The sequence below is a fragment of the Uloborus diversus genome, chromosome 8 (genome assembly GCF_026930045.1).
Source record: "Uloborus diversus isolate 005 chromosome 8, Udiv.v.3.1, whole genome shotgun sequence".
In the NCBI taxonomy this organism is placed as follows: Eukaryota; Metazoa; Arthropoda; class Arachnida; order Araneae; family Uloboridae; genus Uloborus; species Uloborus diversus.
This window is the reverse complement of record NC_072738.1, coordinates 110,637,988-110,657,056: the sequence shown is the minus strand read 5'-3', so window position 1 is coordinate 110,657,056 and position 19,069 is coordinate 110,637,988. Positions and strand designations below refer to the sequence as shown.

At 29.7% G+C, this 19,069-nt stretch overlaps 1 protein-coding gene across 1 annotated transcript in view; it reads left to right on the top strand.

The window, feature by feature from the left end:
• The first annotated feature begins 4,520 nt into the window (after window positions 1-4,520).
• The window catches only part of LOC129227422 (neural cell adhesion molecule 2-like), a 469,788-nt gene continuing 455,239 nt past the window's right edge, over window positions 4,521-19,069 (top strand). Inside the window, exon 1 of the mRNA XM_054861975.1 lies at window positions 4,521-4,637. Within this exon, the coding sequence (XP_054717950.1) occupies window positions 4,538-4,637 (100 nt within the window). The 5' untranslated portion in view covers window positions 4,521-4,537. The remainder of the gene's footprint in view (window positions 4,638-19,069) is intronic.

Here is a 19,069-nt window from a genome sequence, read left to right as displayed (position 1 = left end):
AGATTGTGGATTTGTAAACAACCCCTAAGATCAGACCCAAAGTTGTTACAATACAATTTTCTCCCACTATTTCCGGCACCCACATTTCGGAAACAAGGTAACAACACCTTAACGAGAAAATCATGGGATACGTGGACAAACATTCTACGCTTGCTGCCATCAAAAGCATGGATTGCACTACTGGGAAGAAAAATAACAAAGCATTCGCGGAGGAAGATTCACAGGCGCACCTAATTGAATGGGATTTTTTTTAATAAAAATATTCCCAATAATAAGCAGACTTGAATTAACGTGTCTTGCTTAAAAGAAAAGCAATCTTTTTTAAGAAAGAAACAATTTTGTGGGAAGTAAAGCCGCTGTAGATGTAGTAGAAACGTGCATTAAATACGTTGCACTTTAAAATTTTTAAGGAAATACGAAATCTCATTAAATCATATTTGTGTACAGTATTTCTCATTTTGGTAAAATTATCATTATCACCTTCACGTTTTTTTTTTCTTTTTTGTTATGGTAAAAAATATTCTAAGCTGTTACATAGATATCCATTTCGTTTTCTGTTTAAATAAAACTTTAAATGATTAATACAAAATTTAAAATCTCGTAAGGACCATAACGACTATAAATTAGTACTTACTCTCAGCAATTCTAAGGATTACCCTGTATAACTAGAATTCCATTAGTACCTTTTAAGATTCACGGATTGTACTATTATCCTGCACAGAGAAGATAAAATCATCAATGTAGACCATCTTCAAAAAGCCACGGATCATACTATTATCCTGGAAGCTAAGAGAAAATCAGCACCATTGAGGTATTTACTTCTCAATTTTGCAGAACTTATAGCGATAAAACCTGTAAAATTATTTCTACTCTCGATGCATGGATTATCTTCAGAAATTACATATAATATTGTGTACATGTAACATGCTCTAAAGACTCTTTGATTAAGAAAATTTCTTAAATAATTCAAAGTGAACAAAAAGTGTTGATTGTCTACTAAAGATAAAATGTTTAAGATAAAATAACTTACACAGCGTTTAGGAAAAGGATGATTCATATGCACACTCTACTTACTTTAAACCAGTTTTTTGCTAGTTTCTCAAAGTTGTAATCTGCTTAGATTATTTAAATTAGATAAACATTTTTTAGTTTAGCTGCAATAATTACGCAATTCTTTTTTCAAGTAAAACTTGTAATGTAAGTGAAAGGAATGAAAATAAAATTAAATGACACAGTTGATAATTTTCTTTCATTTGCGACAACTGAGCATCAATTCCTTGCTGTACTCGTAAGACCAATTTACACATTAGGCAACTATAATCCGCATAGCTTGAAATTTACCTTTTTTATCGTAAATGAATAAAGCACGCAAGCAGTTATCATCCGTTACAAAACAAATTACACTTCTCTGCTTTACATGCTGTTTCAGATATTTTATTTTCATTTGAAACTCTTGCATGCACCAGAGTTATGAGAAATTAAGGATAAATAAAACGGAACTTCATTACTCCTATAAAATATGCAGCTTAAGTGTTTGTTCACAGACCCGTAAATTCGCTCCAGTTACAAGGCATTTCCCATAGTGATTACAGTGCTTCACAAAAGCAGAGTTAATCCCTAACATTAAGCATATTGATATTTATGAGCGGGAGGTAAAAGTGAGCAAAATAATGGTTTGATTGATCAATATTTTATGGGCGTAAGCTCATTGTGTATCTAATGCTCTTCTTTTCATTATTCTAACACTGTAAAATATGTTACGTTCGTATTATCTCAAATAAATCTAGGTTTTATCGAAAAAATTGCTCATTTATACGAATTTTTCTGTAGAATTTATGATGGCAATTAAAGGGAAAAAAAATATATTTTGAGCCATGTTATAGCTTTCAAACATGCATTTATTTATTTTTTCCTCTGTGCTTTAGTTTTGCTCTTTCAATCTTAGCTTCAGTCTTGGTTTTCAAAAGCTATTCCAAAAAGATTTCTGAAAATAGGATTTCATAAAAACCAGTTGGTTTAAAATTGGAATCGTATTTAAAAAAGCTTTAACATTTTTCAGGGAGTTTAAATGATTTTTATGAACAATGTGTTTTAAGGATTAACTAAAACGCATTGTCAATTAGGGCAAGCCCAGAAATAAGTTGTGTTTTGCTGAGAGCAATAGAAAATTATTTTGTTTGCGCTACAGAAGTATGTATTTTTAAACATAATATTTATTTTTTATAGAGTGGTAATTATTGTGTGTTTAAGAAGTTATAAGTGTAACCTGTGATACTTGTGCACGCATAATAATTTTAACAAAAGAATTAAGCTATTTTATTTTCTATGAAAAACAACTTTTTAAAAGCGGAAAATTTTACCACGATACACATATTACGCATCACAATGTGACTAAAATTGAGATTTGGTTTTTAACGGAAGTTGCTACAGTAGAAAATTTATACTCATTTTACCTCAATCAGCATACGAGACCCAAAAAGTATATATATATATATATTTTCGTGTTTTATACATTTTACAAAAAATTTGAAATTGCGAATTATGACCAGATATCTAAATACCGTTTCCTTAGATATTGTTATCAATTTGAACTTTTAAAACCGTGGACATAAGTATTAGAGCTATTTTGCCGTGATGTACACGAACGTCGGATTTGCAATTTTAGTCTAAATTGAGTTATTGTACCGAAGTTGTACTTTATAGCATATTTTACATACATACAATGTCTTGAGATTATTTGTGAATGGCAAATATACGATTTTAATGTTTTTAACGAAGTGTAATGCAGTCGAGTCTGATTAAAGGAATTTCGGAAAATAGAATATCCCGTTTAATATAATAAAACTGCAGTGTACTGCGCCGTTGATGGAATACCCTTCTTCTTAGAGTAATGTTTCGTGGCAAATTTCCTGTTCCATTAAGCGGGCTCGACTGTATTTCAATAAAAAATATATCTTATTTCATGTTGTCAGAGAGCGAAATGAACAATGCTATTTGAAACTAGTTAGCTTTCAACTTGCAATTTCTGAATAATACAGTTAGACAAGCAGGTTTTAATTGCTAGAATTAATGAATTTGCTCAAAAGAATTAGAGTCAAAAAAATTAAAAAAAAAAATTTGGTAGCGGAAAATGTGATACAATCTTAAAAGAATAATCAAGATGTTAATGCTTTGTATTTAATTACCGACAGTTCATGATCAATCCTAACACACATTAACAAAGTTTAAATTTACATATCAAAATATTAAAGAAAAAAACTCCTAAACATACTTAAATGATTTCCATATCTTCTAGTTTGTTTTTGCTGCTCAAGTATTCAACAGTTTTGAATAGCATAACAAACCGAAACCGACGAAAATATTCTCTGGCAAACTTTATAGAAAAAAATGCTTGTATACTCAAAGAACTTTCATTCTCCGAGCAAAAAATGACCTATTGCAATTCATGTAAAAATCAACAGCTCGAAAAAAAATTTTATTCTTTCCTATTTTGAAGATTCCAACTTCTTTTAAGGGAAACAAATGAAAGAAATCGAGAAGAATTTCCGAATAAAAAATATCAAAACCATCCTAACACAAACTTTGCATAAGGTAAAGTATTTTCTTAGTCCTGGACATGGCGCCCCCATACGGCGATGAAAGAAAGCTTCGCTATCGATTCATTTGAGAGGGGAATCCGAGCGATGCTCGGGATTTAAAGCAGACAGTGTCTATATGAAGTTCAAGTTAGATCTGTAGAGAGCCGCAAGTTGATCGGTAGTGCACGGCGAAAAGTTTTGATATTTATTTCGACATAAAATATGTTTATTTAGGTCAAAAAAATAGTGTGATTTTGAAATTTAAATTTTATTTTCTTAATAGTGAATAATAATTTCCTCTTCGCCATTACGTAGTGCATAAACTAAGAAATATTTTAGCGACAGAAAGAAACCAGTGACAAAACGAAGAATACATTTTTAAAATAATCTTGGAAAAATTATAAAATCAACTTTTATTTTTTTTTTCTCGGAATGAACTACTGAAAAGTGATGTGAGAATATTTATTCTCTTAAATTTGTGTTTGAAAAAAAATATTTTCTTCAACTACCGAAGAACAGTAAAGACAATGTTTGTAGGATTACATGAGGAATATTATAAGGATATCTTGGAATTCGCTTTGAGCACTGAATTGTACAATCGCATATTGTAGCGCAGTTTCTGAAAGAATATTTTTAAACATTGGTTTTCTCTAAGAGCAAATTTTTCCACCGTAACGGTAAATATAGAAAAAAAAAGAAAAGAAAACGTTTTAGTCTGCTCTAGATTGCATATCAGATCATATTTAAAGCATAATTTGCGCAATCAGATGGAAATTTTAGTTAAATTGACTTTTGCTTCTGATTTCAAGTCAAGTACAAGTACTAAGACCTGTGGAGTGTTATAAGATCAAGGTGTAAAATGTCCATTTTGTATGCAGAGTGTGACACATTTTGTGACATTTTGGATTATTCGAAATAAGATAGAAAATATATCACCTGAGATGTCTTTTATTGTAATAATGGCCGCGAGTTTAATATTTTGTGAATTTTTTGGAAGCTTTTGGGTTGGTGTTTCAGGAATACGTGCTCAGTCACCTGCAACAAATGAACAACCATGGGGTAAGTAAATTTATTATTTTATACATATATCTTTAACGCAAAAATTTTTAAAGAAATTAAACGAGGAACAATACAGTCACCGAAAATATTTTTTTTTACATCAGTTTAAATAATAAAAAAATTGTGTTTTCAAAACTGCAAATTAAAAAAAAATGTCATGAGTTAAAAGAACAAATTATCGCGTTTAAGAAAAAAGCATTTTTTTTAATTTTTTTAAATCAGATACAAAGTTTCGTTTCAAAAAATGCATCTTTTATTGAAAAGCTATACGCAGTATTTATCCATTCCTCCGAATTGTGTATTTATTCGTCTCTGTTATACTGAATTTTACTCACATATTCAGTACCTGCAGCTACAAATCGATTTTGTGAGAATGAGTAACCTTAACGAAGAAACGCATTATTTTTTTTTCGTTATAAACAATTTATTCCCAACAGTAATAATTAATAAATAAATTCGTTTAAAATTGTAAGAAAATAATAAGACTGGTGAAATGTTTTCAGCGATATATATTTGTCTTAAGTAGCCGGTATCTAGTACTCAGGGAAAACATATTATTTCTGAACACACTATGTGAAAGAAAAAAATAGAAGCAAACAATTGTCGCTGTATTGTTGCAGTTACTGAAAATAAAAGAAGAAAACTGTTTGTAAACATGGATTTGGTTCTTTTTCTTTTTAGCTCCTGATATATTTGTCGTATATTTGCTATTGCATAAATATGTGACCTGTTGATTGAGATGGTTTCATTTACGAGCAAGCTTGTATTTTCACTTTATAAAAATGATTTTAAAAACTTAATTTTCAATAAGCTATTACAAAAAAAATCTAAAATAAATTTATAGTTTTTAGGGCGCATATGATTTGTCTGATCAATACTATTTTACACTACTTTTAAATGTTAGGTCAAATCTTAAAATTGAACTTTAATTCTATTCTTGAAAGTATGCTGGGTAAAGTTAAGAAAACACAGTTACAAATAAGCAACACTGGATTATTTTTGCAGAATGTATTTGTATAAAGGAAATATTAATCATAGTTTTAAGCTATCTGACCTGAAAACATTTCTTTCTTTTTGCTCTTTAAGAAAACGTTTTCTACTCATAAAAGCTTGCTGACATGTACATGATACAGATTTCGACGTTATAAAAACTGCTGTCTAGAAACAATGCACTCTATTTGCTGTTAATATTGTTGCAGTTTAATGTTTATAGTAACATAATCTCAATGTAATTTATTGAAATAATTTGAACCGTGGACTAGAAATTTTACTTATTAATTTATGAAATTTCCTTTACTTTTCTTATAAAAAAATGTTTTTCGTCGCACTTGGGTTCGAAAATTAATATTATACAGCTTTATTTTTTAAAGTTTGAAAACGGTTTGTACAATATGCAGGGAAATTGCTTTTACTTAAATTTACTTCTACAATAGATGTATTTTAAATTCATCATTTTGATGTGGAGGCATTAGTAGTTTTATATACGCATTTATAAATATAGTTTAATATTTCTTTAAAGCAAAATTTTAAGAGCTAATTTTAAGAGTTACTGTTATACGGAAAAATCATATACACATATTTTTAAGATATTGTATTAAATAATGTTCAATATTATTCATTTTGATGTTTGAAGAATCAAACGCGATTACGGTTTGCTAAACAAAGAGCATGATACATAAAACGGTTTGAATTTAAATGATATTATTTGTTTCAAAAGTAAATGAAAGCTATACGATTTATTTATAAATGAAACTCATACTGTTAGATTAAGTATTTGTACTCTTCCTTATAAATATTTTAACAAAAATATGGCAAAAGAAAATAATAATAATAATAATAATAATAATAATAATTGTTATAATTATTGTACTTTAATATTGTTATTATTATAAACTGAAAATAAAACAAAGTTGCTAAATACATCAACTTATCAGTATAAAGTCATGAAAAAATAAATATAACAATGAATTTATATTTATTACAGTGCAATCACTCGTATTAATTTTAAACGTACTAAATTGAGTTTTCAACTTTAAAACATATGTTTATTGCTCAACTCATACATTTATTTTTTAAGTTAAACAATATGTTTGGTAATATACTTCTCGTATGGATCACTGTTAAAAATTATAAATATACATATATAGGTATTGAAGTTTTTATGTCAAGTAGTCGATTCAATTCCAAACTACCTTTTTCCTTGCTGTCGTAGCATTAAATGTATTTTAAGTATTCAAAAAAAATCGCGCATTAAATATGTTTTTAGTATTGATTGCACTTTGTTCAAATTGTATTCTTTAAATTCAGACTATGTCAATAAAAGATCGAGCGAACTTTCGTGATTCATTCTTGTAAAAGCGTTGTAACTTGAAGTTTGATTGCACTGCAATTTTAAATCAAGTGAAAAAATGTATATATATATATATATATATATATATATATATATATATATATATATATATATATATATATATATATATATATATATATATATATATATATAATAATTTCAATACTTTTGTTACATTTGCTTTGATAAATATTATCATTTTTTTAATCATCATTTTTTTCAATAACTTAGCATGATATTAAATGATTGCTTAAGAAGCAAAAATGTGGTTTAAGATCACAAATTAGGTTTTAAAAGTGTTTAAAGATCAACTAAATGAAACATGTTTGACCTAAAATAGAACTGTGATCCGTGATGTAATTACTCAGTGCCAACGAATGTCCAGTTGTTACATGGAGCAATATTGTTTACATACGATTATTGCAAATCATTTTTAAGTTTTTAAATAATTATTTGTTACTGAAATATGAGAAATATATCAGTACTTTCAAATTTTTTCGGCAAACTTTAATAATATTCATTTAAAATACTTTTCAAACTATGCAAAAAATAAAATTTCAATTATAATTTCTGATAGCTTAATGTATCAAAATCCAGTGCATAGTTTCCTCGTAAAGCTGTATCCATGATGGAAAGAATATTACGCGAGTAAATCAATTTATAACCTGTCAGAAAAGCAATGAAATGCTTACCCTCTATTAAAACGAAACATTAAATTACTCGCTTCAGCTGTAATATTTCCAAATGCATAATTAGTATAACAACTGCTGACTGCTGCACAATATACTGCATACCATTCCCTAAAGGCTTTAACAATATAATTTCAAATAGCCCCAAGCAATTATAAATGGTATTCATCCCCATTTAAGTTACTGGTCAATATTTCCTCTGAGGATTAAATCATACATCAAGGATAAGGGTCGCTGATGTCCGAAGACCGTTCAAAGTCGATATGATTATTGAATTAGCTCTCACAAGTTCAGCATTCGCGTATTTACTTACTTCACGTGCTTGACTTCGATTCATTGTTCCGATAACGATGACGATGAATTTCTGGGGTTGAATAATACAATACATACACGTTTGAAAGTATTGTAACTGAGGGTTATAGGTTTTAAACTAAATTTGGTTACTAAGTTCTAATAAGTATGTATGAAAAAAAATATAAAGATATATTTATTTTTTAATCATTTTATTAGAGGATAAAAACCAGTGTTCTCTAAATTTAACAGTCGAATTACATTACAAAAAAAGGTTAAGTTAGGTAACAATGGGTCGTTTCCAAAATTTTTAAAGTAAAGTTTAAAAACATAGGATCTGACCATTTTAAAAATATATTGACTAAATTTATTATTTTTTTAAAATTATTATAATCGGTGCGCTTTTATTGTTTACCCTTCTGCCGATGACATCACAAATGATGAAATGACATTCACTGATGCCATTCACAGAGCAAAGTATTTAATTCGCTTTTTTACTCACATGTACTGGCAACGATATAGTTGATAGAAAGCGTGGAGTGCGATATTTAGTTCGCTTCTTGAGTATCTTAAATTCTTCCTAAATCAAGCTGTATACCGGAACCTACCAGGGCTACTAGTACTATATCTTACTCCAAGATAGAGGAGGGGTTCACCCACCATTTGTACTGGTTATCTCCAAATTTTTAATTTTGCCACTGGCATCCGTTTGCTTCTCGCTGCCTCATATGTACTTTTTATTAAGTGTCATTATATAGGTATATCTTGTACCCTTGTAGCATGAAAATGAGATGAACCAACAGTAGTGCAGCGACAATTCACATTCGAGGGGAGGGGAAAGGGGTCAAAACAGCCTTGAATGTTTTCTAATTACCATTTAAAATTGACGTTATATTAAGGGCTACGGGGTGACTGACCTCAACCTGACTCATCCCTGCATGACATCGAATTAATGTTTATATTATTGTCATTCTTCAATCAAATAATATTCTAGTATAAATAATTAACACTCATTTCGTGTTCGAAATAACCCTTTTTATTGTGATTTGTGGCACTACCTTTTTTGTTGCATGTTCTACATTGCAAACATTGCTTTTGCTTTAAAACTGCACAATACACCCTGAAATTTCTACTGGCATTTTTATAGCAACAGCAAACTTTGCTGCTGTCTTTTAAAATTTAAATAATGAAGTGTCTACGAAAGTAAAAATGTAAATTATTAACTTGGATGATTATCAATTTGCTTCAAATGCTCATCCCAAATGGTCACAATATTAATTCACAATGCATCATATAACTTCTAGTTATACTTGCAATAATCATTGCATGGTAAACTTGAACCTCTACAAGTTCTCAAACTACATTCTCAACTCACCTAATGATTAAACTCCAATCAATCTAATTAATGAACTTGAGTCAATTTATCCACGACGCAATTTAGTACTAAGACTCAGGGTGAATCTTTCTGGTACTGGGTCATTCCATAGAAATGTCAACCTCAACCTCATAAATTTTTTTCCCACAAAGCCTTAATTGTGACCTATCATTTCATTCAGCATACTTTCTAGTACATAAATCCAATAACAGTTTGCACAAATTTCATTCGGTGTTTTTCTTCTGGCTCAAAACGTGCGAAGTTGTAGAAAAGGCTTAGCATGTGCAAAAAACATGCGTCTACGTTTTCTTGTGTAATGTAAAAATTTTTGCAAATTTTTAAAAGAAGTATGTTTATTCTAAATGAATAGATGTTGGTCCAATAAAATTGACTGTTCTTTTTGCATGCATTATAATATAAGTCTTTTAATTAGTTTGGTTATTTCACTGAAAATATTTACGTTACGTTAGTCACGAAAATGTACTATTTTCTGCTTAAAAACTAAACCAGATGATTGAACCAAACAGCATTTTTTATTTTCTTACATCTGTGTCATATCTACTTAAAAACTGCAAAATATTCATTTTAGTGTCAGTAGATGTAAAATAATTAGTGTGACTAACGTAACATTTGAGCTGTGACTAACGTAACATTTTAAAAATGACTGCTAATATTTAAAATTTATTTAATTTAATGTAAATGTTCATGAACAATTTTGAATACGTAGGCATTCTATATTGATTAAAAAAATAAAGGGTGAAAAATACCAGTAATATTACACAGTAGACCTTCTGTTTACTTAGAAAAATTATTTTTTAAAGGTTTTTATGAAGATACTTCCAATTTAAAGAATTATTAGAAAAGAAAAAAAAATGAGTAAAACAAAATGAGTACTCTGCTGAATGTGCATTCAACACAAGAATCTAAGCTTAAGAATTAAGATAATAGAAATACAGTCTTAACAAAGAAGAATGTCTCTATTTTTTTAGAAAATACATCTCCACCTATTATTAAAATGAAGTAACGGCTGCTCGTTGGGAAACATTTGAAGATGTTACATGATACAGTGACAATAAGCGCTGCTGTCATATATTTCAGAAAATGCAAGAATAATCATTTAGAAATTCAAACATTTGCGGTGATATCTGGAAATAAAATGCTTTCTGATAAAACATTCGAATATTTTTTTTCAATATTACATTTTAATTCAAAAGGATGCACAACACTATTCGTTTAATGAATCAGTAAACCTTAAAAAATAATATGCCATTGAAAAGTACTACGGAGTTTCTTCTAACGATAACTAGTATATCAGCAGAATACTAGAATTCAGTGAAACTACCAACTTGCAAAAAGTTAATTTTTTAAAAGAGAGATATTTAGGATTTAATTAGACCAAGAATAATGTTATTCAGTTTGTAAAAGCAGTTTTTTTTTATTTGTTTTTTTTTTTTTTCGCACATTCAAATTGAGTTAATTGAACTGAATCCCTCCATTCAATTTCTTACACTAATATAGAAAAAAAGTAAGGAAAAAAACCATAATACAACACAAAGAAGGTTCCTAAAAAGTGTAAAAGTAATATAAGAGCAAAAAAAATAATTATAAAAGGTTTTTTATATGCAGTCATTGCTTGTTATTCGATGGTTACGTTAGTCACGTTACGTTAGTCACACACAGTTTTTCGGAAAAGTACCATTTAGGGCCAAAAAGATTCGTCTGTAACAAATCTGTAGTACGATTTTAAAAATAAATTGTTTACCTCTTACAAATATATCGGCCAACTTTAAATGTCTGCGTAAGTTTCAGAAAAAATTAGCTCGTAACATAAGCATTGTTTCTCAGGGTTGCAAAAATGTTACGTTAGTCACGATGTCTTTTTCGGTGAAAAAACACCTGCTAGCGTTTATTTTGCTTCAAATTCTTGGTAGAAATGAAAAATAGTCACTTGTAAATTTTAGATCTGCATATTAAACCAAAACACATTTATTTTTACTCCCGGTGTATGTAAAAAGAGTTTGAAAATCAGCTGCGAATGTTACGTTAGTCACTATGGAATGACCCTACTTAACAAACGTGGTCCACATGTTGAATATAAGAAGATATGTAATTACTAATTTCTATATAAACTAATATGTATTTTAGTTCAATTTCTTCGTAAGGTTCATCTCAGATAGGGCATTTACATAATACTACGAATAACTATTCAAAAATCACTCTTTCTGTTTTATGAAAAGGAATCTTAATCAATGCTACATTGAATCAATTTTCACAACTGTGCACAGTAGCGTTATTTTAGATTATAAAATCAGGCTGTTCTTTAAATTGTCTAAAAACCATTATAGCATTTATTTTTCTTCTTCTTTTTCTCCTAACTTGTTTATTCTTATTTCATAGCTTCTTGTCTTCTGAGTTAGAAAATTATTATAATTGGGTTACACTACATGCAATTTTACAAAATTTGCCAAAAGGATTGGTTTTGCTTACATATTATTGGAAAATGGCGCAACTAAAATTTAAATATGTTTTGTTTGCTTGAAAAACATATGTCAAAAATGTTTAATAATACAAATAAAAATAGTACACGTACAATTTCTCCGTAACATCTTTTATCTCATCATTAGAAAATTATTGTTTTTTAATGGTTTTTTTACGATTTGGTGCATTTCTTTCAAAATAAATTCCATGTCTCTTAAAATTTCAAAAAGTACCTTTGAGCCTTAACGTGAAAAAAAGAGAAAAGGTGCTGGAATGATTTATTTGTAGAATTTTAGACGGTGTACTCTTGGGAGGGTTTAAGTAGATATTACGTCAAGTTTACCTTTTGCATAAAACGGAAGAATACCAAAAAAAAAAGAACCGAAGCATAAAATCCTAAGCAGAAACAAATGCATGTAAAAAATATGGAATGTCTTTATTTTGATCTGTCAGTATACAAATCGACTTTATTTCCACCCAAGATCAAACTTAATATGCATACAAATGTGCCAAACAAATGTAGATGCCGAGGCAGAAAACCACATGAATATTTAAGATCAGCATGTTATATTGAATTTCTGATTCCTGGAAAGTTCTTTGCTGATAAATTTTAAAGGTAAAAAGATTCTGATGTTGAAATATTTCATTATTTCTGGTGTCAAGCGTTTCATTTTTCAACATAAAAAGAGCAATGGTACACATGCATGCAAAATTTATGAGATCTTGCCTTAAAACCGCATATTGCGCGATTCTTTGAAATTGTATTATGACTGATATTTTTTTGACTTAAGTTAGTCACCGTATGATTGTCAGACTGCTAGTAGTTCCACCGTTATCCCGGCTTGGTACAGTAACTTTCAGGTTTTGAATATAATAAGGACGCGAGAAAGCTGTGTGGGGTCATTCCATAGTGACTAACGTAACATTCGCAGCTGATTTTCAAACTCTTTTTACATACACCGGGAGTAAAAATAAATGTGTTTTGGTTTAATATGCAGATCTAAAATTTACAAGTGACTATTTTTCATTTCTACCAAGAATTTGAAGCAAAATAAACGCTAGCAGGTGTTTTTTCACCGAAAAAGACATCGTGACTAACGTAACATTTTTGCAACCCTGAGAAACAATGCTTATGTTACGAGCTAATTTTTTCTGAAACTTACGCAGACATTTAAAGTTGGCCGATATATTTGTAAGAGGTAAACAATCTATTTTTAAAATCGTACTACAGATTTGTTACAGACGAATCTTTTTGGCCCTAAATGGTACTTTTCCGAAAAACTGTGTGTGACTAACGTAACGTGACTAACGTAACCATCGAATAACAAGCAATGACTGCATATAAAAAACCTTTTATAATTAATTTTTTTGCTCTTATATTACTTTTACACTTTTTAGGAACCTTCTTTGTGTTGTATTATGGTTTTTTTCTTTACTTTTTTTCTATATTAGTGTAAGAAATTGAATGGAGGGATTCAGTTCAATTAACTCAATTTGAATGTGCGAAAAAAAAAAAAAAAAAAAATAAAAAAAACTGCTTTTACAAACTGAATAACATTATTCTTGGTCTAATTAAATCCTAAATATCTCTCTTTTAAAAAATTAACTTTTTGCAAGTTGGTAGTTTCACTGAATTCTAGTATTCTGCTGATATACTAGTTATCGTTAGAAGAAACTCCGTAGTACTTTTCAATGGCATATTATTTTTTAAGGTTTACTGATTCATTAAACGAATAGTGTTGTGCATCCTTTTGAATTAAAATGTAATATTGAAAAAAAAATATTCGAATGTTTTATCAGAAAGCATTTTATTTCCAGATATCACCGCAAATGTTTGAATTTCTAAATGATTATTCTTGCATTTTCTGAAATATATGACAGCAGCGCTTATTGTCACTGTATCATGTAACATCTTCAAATGTTTCCCAACGAGCAGCCGTTACTTCATTTTAATAATAGGTGGAGATGTATTTTCTAAAAAAATAGAGACATTCTTCTTTGTTAAGACTGTATTTCTATTATCTTAATTCTTAAGCTTGGATTCTTGTGTTGAATGCACATTCAGCAGAGTACTCATTTTGTTTTACTCATTTTTTTTCTTTTCTAATAATTCTTTAAATTGGAAGTATCTTCATAAAAACCTTTAAAAAATAATTTTTCTAAGTAAACAGAAGGTCTACTGTGTAATATTACTGGTATTTTTCACCCTTTATTTTTTTAATCAATATAGAATGCCTACGTATTCAAAATTGTTCATGAACATTTACATTAAATTAAATAAATTTTAAATATTAGCAGTCATTTTTAAAATGTTACGTTAGTCACAGCTCAAATGTTACGTTAGTCACACTAATTATATTACATCTACTGACACTAAAATGAATATTTTGCAGTTTTTAAGTAGATATGACACAGATGTAAGAAAATAAAAAATGCTGTTTGGTTCAATCATCTGGTTTAGTTTTTAAGCAGAAAATAGTACATTTTCGTGACTAACGTAACGTAAATATTTTCAGTGAAATAACCAAACTAATTAAAAGACTTATATTATAATGCATGCAAAAAGAACAGTCAATTTTATTGGACCAACATCTATTCATTTAGAATAAACATACTTCTTTTAAAATTTTGCAAAAATTTTTACATTACACAAGAAAACGTAGACGCATGTTTTTTGCACATGCCTTTTCTACAACTTCGCACGTTTTGAGCCAGAAGAAAAACACCGAATGAAATTTTTGCAAACTGTTATTGGATTTATGTACTAGAAAGTATGCTGAATGAAATGATAGGTCACAATTAAGGCTTTGTGGGAAAAAAATTTATGAGGTTGAGGTTGACATTTCTATGGAATGACCCTGTGGTATGTTAAAAATAAGTAATAAAACATACTTATCGTTTTACGTCTGTACATCCAACAAAACAAGGTCTAGTAGAATTTAAAAAATGTTTATGTAGCATGGAATGAACAAATACATATAGACGTATTTTTTACATGCATAAAATATACGCTTTTTTATTGTATTCTTGCATAGATTAGACGTTTTTTTATTGCATCCATCCTCTAAAACGTCTACATATATTTTTTAAAAATGTATGAGATTAAGCTCATCTTCAATCCTTATCAAATTCCTGTGTTATTTAAGCTGCAAATATGCATAAATTAAGTAATAAGAATTAGTATGACACCAAATGATAAATAAAGATTTACGATTTGAGCAAATAAGTACTTAACAAAAATATTCAGCAAGTGTTTTCAATTATATGCATATGACGAAAAAGGAAAAAAAACCGTATTTATCTGCCAAACGTTTTGTGGCACTCTTATGTAGTTAACTTTAATCAATCTTTCGATGTCACATCTTACAACTGGTTGTAAAAAACATTTTATCATTTTTTTTCTGGAAGACGAAACGAGTTATTTATAATATAAGAATATGTAATAAGTATTAATAAGCCTTATAAGGAAAATAAATCATTCTTAAAAATAACGAAATTTAAAGTAAATAAAGTAAAGAAAACATGCATTCATGCTGGGGTTGCTCTACATTGTAATTATTATTTCAAACATGCCTTCAGAATGCAAAATACAGTTTAAAAAATTTATCTTTTCATTTTTTTTTTTTTTGCAATGTGTCTAGAAGGAAGACATACACTTCTTCGGAATTCGCTAACATTTACGCATATTATTAAAGAAAATATAATGTACTAATAATACGACTTTTATCAAATAACCTCAAACTAACATCAAACTCGATCTTCATGAATAAGATCAATTTGACTGTACTACAGTACTGTGGCAATTAATTGAGAAATGTATTTTCTTTGCATAAAATTCAATTTTATTCAAATTTTCTATAAATACATTCAAAACTAATAATTGATGTGATTTCCACGAGACATTATAACATCACAGACGCGCTTCGGCATAGAATGTACTAGATTGGCGTATCTAGTTTTGATTTCAACATCTCTACAAATATGTCAATAATTGCCAAACTTAGCTTGTCCATCGCTGTTCAGCCTAACTTGCAAAGTCGTTTTTTAACGATAGATAGCCCAATTTTTTTTTTTTTTTTTGGATTAAAGTCCAGTCCAATAGGTTTGTTTCCTGAGCAGACATTTTTGATTCAATTTGAATGGCATCGTGCGCTGTCTTGTTGGAAAACGCAATTTCCGGTACACCATAGTTTGGACAGGGTTAGAAGCACTTTTCGGGTCAGTACGACTTCGTACCTGGCATTTTTCATCAATCCTTCTACGGGAACAAAAGTTTCATCTCCCAAACACAGAAACAACCCCAAAACATCTTTGTGGGTGGACACTTATATGCTTGATTGATGTAGCGCTGTTTGATAGGTTCTACTATGCTCTTTCTCCCGTACTTGGATCTTGATCCCTAAACCACAAAATCTGTTTTGTCAAAAATTAGAACCTTCTCAGTCTATATTTTGTATTCCCATGCCCATTCTAAGCGTTTTTTCTTCAAACGAGACATGAGAAGCTGTTTCTTGAACTGTCAGCTTCCTCTCCGCCCGGGTTCTAAATGCCTCTTTCGTACTGTTGAAGGCGCAATATCGACTCTAGCTGCCACCATTGACCTGGACAAAACAAAACTGGTAATTTGAGAATTTATATTACATATTCAATGTAAAATGTCGTCGTCACGGACCGAAATTGATCCTTTATGGTCGCATTTTTTAACAGGATTGGTTCTAGCATTTTCTGCTATCTGAAACTGCTTCCATATCCACCAGGAACCTACTGTAGGGTAGATCGGGGCACGCTTACGCATGGGGCCCTTTTCTCAAAACGATTTCTAACTGGAGAGCCAGCAGTCATAACAGATTGATGTTGCTCCCCAGCAAATTTCCTCACACATTTTTGAACATCAGATGAGCTTCGGTCTAGTATGCAGAAAGAATAATCTGTTTTCTACCAAGTCGAGTAAATTTTGAGTTGAACATTTTGAAGCTTATACTGAAAAAGTAATACTTAGGTAAGAAAGAACAAATTCATAAAATTTAGCAGAATTCGTAACTTATAGCTTACGATCTTGTAGGGCTGTCTTTATGCCGGTTCAACTTTTACATTATACAGTATTTCGTGTATAATGTAAAAAAATTCGCTTTATTTTAACGAAGGTAAGATATTATGTTCAAAACACTGACAGAGCCACGTTAAATGTTAAAACAAATATGAGTAAACGTACCCCGTGTCTAGGGTAAGTTTACGCAACCGACTTGGATTTAAAAAATAGTTTTTTTTAACGGTTAAAAACACAAGCTGAGCAGCAACTGAATATACCAATTTTGACTCCATTAACTGCTTCTTAAAAACGCAAATGTGTTAAAAAGTCCTAAGTAAAAATATAAAATTTTGAGAATTCATTGAAAAAAATCTAACATGGCGGAATATTTACCACCTGGCGGACGAATTTAAAGAACTGCTACTTACGATGTGCATAGCATAATAACTGCAATTTAAATCTGAGCTAATTTGGAGTGTTTCATTCTAAGCTTACGCGTGATAAAACGAAAAAAAAAGACATTTCTCAATTAATTGCCACAATAGTGTGTAATCCAATTCTATTGGGCCATAGGGTATATTACAACATGCTCTGAATGTATGTGTTTACTACTTAATAATCCTCCAACAGCAGTAAAAAAATTAAAAAAAAAAAAAGACTTGAGTAGACAGAGCTAATAAACATCTCTTGAGTTAGAGTTTTTCAACCAAGGTTCTGTACAAAAAATTTATATTAATTATAATAGTTAAAGTAAAACATAATTTGCTGCTCGCTTTACTTAGAGTAAAAAATATGGTGTCTTATTTTAAATATCATATTATATTGAAAAATACCTTTTAAGACACTTAATTAATTATGCGAATGAAAACAGTTTTCCGTTTCGTGGAACAAAATGTGATTAAGAAGTAAAATGTCGATATTTTTCTGAACTGTGTCACCTTCACTCCATTCACAATATTGCACAAAACATGAAATTTTATTAAGTATTATTTAATATAAGTATTTACGATTTCCTTAAACATTATTTTGAATAGATTTCTCCTTCCTGCAGGAGATGGAATTTTTGTCTATAGTTTAGTGTTTGTTGTAAAACTTCGTTCATGAGTTTATCCCGGTAAAACTCTTTTAAATTCTAGAAGTGTTACGTCTTTTACTCGTCATGCCACGTAATATTTTTGGTTTCCTCCACTTCCGAATTTCTCTTCTTTCAAACTATCTTGCATTTATGCTTATTTCAGCTCTTGCACCGTAAAAATCAATGAAGCCAACCAGGAATATCTTGATAAAAATTTAATACATGGAACATATGCGATGATTCCTTGGAAGTAGTAACTTTTAAGACATCCATAAGAGTAAAATGATTTTAAAAATCTGCTTTAAAAACCTAATATCACACTGAACGTGCTACAATTATCACTCCAAAAATGTGACTATTTTAATCCGGAGATGTTGAACTCGTGAGATAACTAGATACTGATGTATGTTAGCAAATGATACTGTTGCTTGATAAGAATAAAACAACTACTGTTCCACATATTTAAACGTAGAAAAGACAATTTACATCCTTTTATCCTATTAACATAACGTTAGAAAGCATTTTCAAAGTTCTAGTGTCCTATGTTAAAGTTCTAGCTCTAGGGAGTAAAAATTAAGCAATCATAAGCAACGTTTCAGTCAAAAAATTTAAATGCATTTCCATAATGACATGAATTCCTTACATAAAATGTATGAGGGGGACATTTAAGGAGATTGAAAAGGCTTCTTAAATTACATTGAATGGGAATAACACATCAGGCGAATGAAAAAAGGGGGGGGGGACAAAAATCGACTAGGTAGAAAAGTAAACTGCTGTTTTTTTTTTTTTTTGGCACGTGGAGGGTTGATGAAACTTGAGTTTACATTTCCGTTCATCATAACAAAAGCAGACATTCAAGATAATTGAAACCTTGTGGTGTGGGCTAATATTTCTAAACTTTAAATTTTTCAGTGCAACTTTTAAAAACTAGAAAACTCTCTCGGCAAATGAAGAAGCTTTTCCACTCCTTGTTTAAGAGAAAAAAATGCTGTTTGTATTGGACACAGCTATTTGCATCATTAAATAGATCCGAAGTTAGTAATTGGACTCGACTTTTGGAGTGAAATTGCTCTTCTTACTCTGTCATATGTAATACATAATAGAAATTTTAACGGGAGAGTTAAAATGAGGCGTTTTTAGCCTAC